At 46.0% G+C, this 5,659-nt stretch overlaps 1 protein-coding gene across 1 annotated transcript in view; it reads left to right on the top strand.

Moving 5' to 3' along the window:
* MFAP3L (microfibrillar-associated protein 3-like) overlaps positions 1-5,278 on the top strand; it is a 20,454-nt gene extending 15,176 nt beyond the window's left edge. Inside the window, exon 4 of the mRNA XM_010852800.1 lies at positions 4-5,278. Coding sequence (XP_010851102.1) covers positions 4-153 — 150 coding nt within the window. The 3' untranslated portion in view covers positions 154-5,278. The remainder of the gene's footprint in view (positions 1-3) is intronic.
* Positions 5,279-5,659: the final 381 nt, after the last annotated feature.

Here is a 5,659-nt window from a genome sequence, read left to right on the forward strand (position 1 = left end):
TCCACAGAGGTCACGTCAGCAGCGCTGACCTCCGAGGAACCAACGCCCGTCGAGGTGCCGGACCACGTCCTGCCGCCTGGTCTGCTAGAGGCCACGGAGCCAGCCAGGCCGCGGGACGGAAGCACCCATGTCGTCTATGAAAGCCATGTCTAACAGTGTACCCCCCAACCCTGAAGCTATGCACACCCCGAGATTCAGGGCCACCCCTCGGGACAGATGCAGGCCGCCCTCGCCGCTAAGCCTTACCGGAGACGCCAGTCGTAGGTAGGAGTCTGGCCCCGCACGCACGCACGTATGAGTCAGGCCCCCGCACGCACGCCCCAGTCGACCCCCAGCCAAGGGGGATGCGAGCATCGTCGGGGAGCGGGGTGGTGACCTTGGGCAGGTGTCTGTCCACATGACACGAACCTCAGAGGCTCTTCTCCGCCAGATAACCTTAACCGCTGCTGCCCTTTTGGCAGAGAACACTGACTGTCAGAGACTCTGAGTTCACAGCCCTGCCTGGGGCACAGGGCGCCGCTCTTCTTTTGAAAAATGGGTCTGCTAAGGGAGCAGCTGTAGTCCATCCCTCCGCGGCTCTGTTGCACTTTCTTCTCAGTTTTGCCCCATCACTGTCGCTTTATAACCCAGGCGTTGTGACTTGAATGCTGACCGTTCCTGCGGGTCTGTTCCCTTGGCCACTCTGTCCTTATTCCTGCCCCCCACCCCCACCGTCTAACGCACACCCCAGACTTTTACCTCCCAGGCTTTGGTGTCAGGGCTGATTCCCACGAGTCATCTTAACATTCCAAAGCAGCTAGCTACCAGCCTCCTGATGTTTGTCGTTTCCCAGGCCTGTCTCCATCGTTGCTTTTTTTGTTCATTCGTTTCCAGTGAAGCTGCTGTGGTGAAACTGAGAGAAGAAAAAAAATAAAACCTTGCCCAGAAATAGCACTTTAATAGCCAAATAAAAATAGGTTTACCCGTCCCATTCTGAGAGCCTTTGGGTGAGCTCAGCTGAGGTTGGAGGGAGACCATGAACTTGAATCTGCCCAGACTGCCTGTGGAAAGCCCTGTTCTTATGTCTAAGCAGTGTCCCCCTCCAAGCCAGCTGCTGCTTCATCTGGAAGGCATGTCACCTCCAGAGACAGAGGCGCCTGAGGAATCTGTTTAAGTGGGGATGGACCACGGATGTCAGGGGACCCCAATGCTTGGGTTAGGGCAGCAAGCGTGAGGGTCCTGGGGGTCGCCCCACCAGGCCCACTCCTGTTAGCTGCATGGCTGACTTGTCCATCCTTGAAGGGGGCAGAGACAGGTTAGGATAATGGCATCATCATGCCAGCATTCTTGAATTCATTTTTAGCCCCCAAAGAAGGCAGCTGTATGTGAGGCCAGAGTGATGTTCTAGAAAGAAGCCGAAGCTAGTTGCCTCAGGCCCACACCTCACTGGCCTGTGCTGGTAACTACTGTGGGCTTTGTGCAAGTGGGGGGCACCCCACGCACTCCCCGGCTCCATCTAAGTGCTTCCCTTGCCCACATTACCAAACCAGCATCATCACCCTGCCCTTCTCCACAATTGCTTTCAGGTTTCCACTGTCCTCTGTGGTTCTTCTAACATTTTTTATGCTGAAAATCAGTACTGTTGCAAATTCAAGGAACCAGCTTACAAAACTCAAAGCTTTTTAAGACAGTTGTGGATCTTCTGCCCCCAAAAACATTAGAGCAACGTCCGCAGTTTAGATGTAACCATGAAAAGGAGAGGTATAATTTCCTTGCCATTTATGAGCAGGAGTGCCATAACCTTGAGGTCGTCATGAGTGTCATGGCCACGTCATGGGTCCACAAAGGTCCCTTGGGCTGCACGGTTGGTGAACAGACCCAAGGCTTAGTCCTCACGTCCTCACTGTCTGCGTGAGTGAGACTTCGCCGCGTCCCTGGGTTGAATCTTTCTCGTCTGCCAAACACGGAGGTGGTACTTGGGTCCCCAGATCCCACCTGGTTCTGACATTTAGAGTTTTGTGGAAAGTTTGTCATCTCCCATGATGGCCCCCCTTACACGAGACAAGGAGTCTTAGGAGCAGAAATGGGCCTGTGATGTTATTAGATGCTTTTGCTGCCAACTTTTTCAGAAAACTCATCTGGGTCTGGAGCTGAGAACAGAGGGCTTGGCTTCAGTGGTTTTTCTATGTAGAGATAACTGATGTGAAAGGTGGTCTGACACACACACAGTTGGTTCAGATTCCTCTTGGCCTCAGATGACCCATTGCCATCAGTTTGGAGTGTCTTGGGTGGTCACCTAAAACATGAGAAGTGAACAGTCCAGAGAAACCTTGACCCCCGCATGGGATCCCTGGACAAAGGTTTTCTGTATTTGGCCTGTGGAGAAGTTTAATCATACGTCTTAGAATGTAAACATTTTTCCACTTGTGGAGGTCAGCAGATCCTTACCATGGATCTATGCACCCAAAGCCACAATAGGGGGTCCCCAAATAAACTTTTTCCCATTCCGTCCCCTTCTCCCTCCACCGAAACCCACATACAGGTTTCCACATGGAAATGACAGGAGAAGGCATCTCCCACCTGGATGTCGGATACAGATAGTTAAACACAGGCAGATTTTTCTTAAAGCAGGAGCAGAACTGAGTGACCAAAGAATGTTTTCAGGTTGGTTTTAGCTTCTTTAGACTGGGGAGATTATGTAGATTTTTAAAATGTTCCCCTTTAAGGCATCAGAAAGCTCTTGATAGAATAATATTAATAGCCAACCAGAGATGAGGCTGGCTTACTACAAAGATGTCTCTGTCTCTTCTTGTTTATGCTATAGCTTCTTTACGAAATAGAAATGCTCTCCCACTAGAATACGGGACAGAGACAGTCTCATGACTTTCGCCTGGTTTTTCAAAGATAAATTGTTCAGCTTCATAGAAATTTATAGAAGTATGGCTACATATGGCTCTTTGGGGCAGTTTTGCAGCTTAACACTGAATCCCAAGCCATGTCCCTTGGGTCTTAGGTCATTCTTCTCAAAAGCAAGCAGTTTCTGGTTTCCACGTCAGCTGGTCATATCTATAACAATTTTTTTTCTTGAAGTTCTGAAAATGATTCAGATATGTGTGCATATTTAATTCACTGCAATGACCTATAAACTTGGATGGTATTTATTCTAAATGGGGGAAAAACAATTTTATATTGCAAATCTATGTAATTTATAATGGTTTTGTTTTATATATATTTTCATATCTTTAGGGCACATCTACTATTCTCATCTTTTTGCATATCATACTTGACAGAACGAGATACTAATACTTGACTAAATCTCTAGGAACCAAATGTGACATCTGTAACATATAGAAATCGCTCTAGAAACACCTGAATGTCCTCGCTCGTCCTGAGCATTACTGTACTGTCATTACACCCAGAATGATTGCTGATGGGCGTTTGTGTTTTTTTCCCCAAAGCCAAGGCCAAAAGTCCTGACCTCCCACACAGTGGAGTCTGGAATCCTTTGCTTCTTTATTGTGTGTTTCATTTTTAACTGTAGACATCTGTGTTGTTCAGACTTCCTTTGAAGGGCACATGTGATAAGAAAGCAGTTTGGTGGAGACTGGGCTTGAATGATGGCTATGTAGCTTATTCACTGGACTGATAACATTTCAAATATAATACATGGATTGTTACTTATTGGTAACCTTGAATCTGTTCAGCTCTTTAGCCCATGAAGAAAGCGTAAGGCAGAAAGAATGTTTGCCTGTTTTGAACAGATAGCCTCTAAATGTAGTGCCACCGACACAAACCAGCTCAACCCTAGAGACCCCAATCCCTGCTGGCTGAGGAGCTGTTTCAGAAAGGCAAACCAGCCCACCTGTATGTGCAGGTTGAATTTCAGTCTTATACCAGGGCTTCCCTGGTGTCTCATACAGTAAAAAATCTGCCTACAACACGGGAGACCTGGGTTCAGTCCCTGGGTGGGGAAGATCCCCTGGAAAAGGGAATGGCAACCCACGCCAGTATTCTTGCCTGGGGAATCCCATGGACGGAGGACCCTAGCAGGCTTCATTCAGTCCACGGGGTCACAAAGAGGCGGACACGACTGTGTGACTGCCACTTTTACTTTTTCACCAGTGCTCAAACTCCTCACAGCCCCAGTCGTTCTGTGAACAGGGGTTTCGTCTCAGTGTTTCATTGGGTGAGAAAACACAGCATTTCACGTATCTTTCAGATACTCTATTTTATACTCAGCACAGTTCAATGACTACCCAGTATCCATCTTCACACACCCTTTTTGCATTTCCTTTACGTCATAATCCCTGTTTCTGTTCTGGCTCTTTAGACTAATTCATTGGTACTCTTTAAATAGCCACCAAATCTCATTGTATAGTCACCCACATATTTTGATCTCTGTTGTTTCCAAGGTTGGGTGTCTCTAGTGGCTCAGCAGTAAAGAATCCACCTGCAGTGCAGGAAATGCGAGTTTGATCCCTGGGTAGGGAAGATCCCCTGGAGAAGGGAATGGCAACCCACTCCAGTATTCTCACCTGGAGAATCCCATGGACAGAGGAGACTGGCAGGCTACAGGGGCAAAGAGTTGGATAAGACTTAGCAACTAAACCACCACCATCTTCAAGGTATTAGTCATTTTTACATTCACCTATTCATTGTAAAATCCTCTAGTAGATAACAAAGTTCATCTTCCTAATGACTTATAGGGTTTCTACAGTGATTAACAAGATCTGGATTAAACAAATCAGTGGTGGGGTGAAAAATCAAATAAAATTGCTTATTTTGCTTTCTGAAAGACTGAGTGTCTGTTATACAAGAAAATATCATATGACAGTGATAATGACCTTTAATTAAGACTTTTTCAGAGATGTCGTTTGTAAGAGGTCTAATGCTCAGAATGCCACCACCAAACTTAAAGCTCATAGAGAATGTAAAAATAAAGCAAATAGGTCTAAGAATATTCCTGCATAAATTGTTTTTATTTAATGAAGAATGTAAACCTTCAGTGTATCTCTCAGACACCCTGGCGCTGCTCACAGAAGGTGCTGCCACTTACCTTTGATGTGCTGTCCCTCTGGTTCTGAATGTCCGTTGTTAAAACTGGGAACTAAGATGGAAAAATGTATCTGGGTGGAAATGTCACTCCGTTGATTTGTGAGCTATAAATGTTCACCTTTTTAAAATAATTTAAATGTATAAACAAATGATTAATATTTAATTTGATATAGCAGCAAAAAAAAAAACATGTGAGCCATCCTGTACTTTGGTTGTTGCTTTAATAAAGGATTTGCACAGGTGTGCTGAGCGTGCCATGTCCCTGGTCAAGGCTGTGTGCATGTGGCCTGATTTACTTTTTACTTGTGTAAGAAGTATGTGGGCAGTGTGCATCCCTACCTTTTGCATCTGTGGCATATCTTAGGGGAAATGGGGTAAAGGAAGTAATTTTCATGTGAATCTACAAACTTTATCCAAAGTCAAAAATCTTAACTCTGTCCTAACGAACTTGATGGCCATTTATTTATATCAAGAGGGAATTTTAACATGTAACATCAAGCTTATTGCAGAAGATCCGCAAAGACCAGGAAACTCACCCAAGAGAAGGTGTTAGTTGCAGACCTCACGCAGAAACCTGAGAGCACTCAGTTCAGGCCAGATTGCTCTGAACGTGCCCAATGAGAGT

The sequence above is a fragment of the Bison bison genome, unplaced genomic scaffold (assembly GCF_000754665.1).
Source record: "Bison bison bison isolate TAMUID 2011002044 unplaced genomic scaffold, Bison_UMD1.0 scf7180017864316, whole genome shotgun sequence".
Taxonomy (NCBI): Eukaryota; Metazoa; Chordata; class Mammalia; order Artiodactyla; family Bovidae; genus Bison; species Bison bison.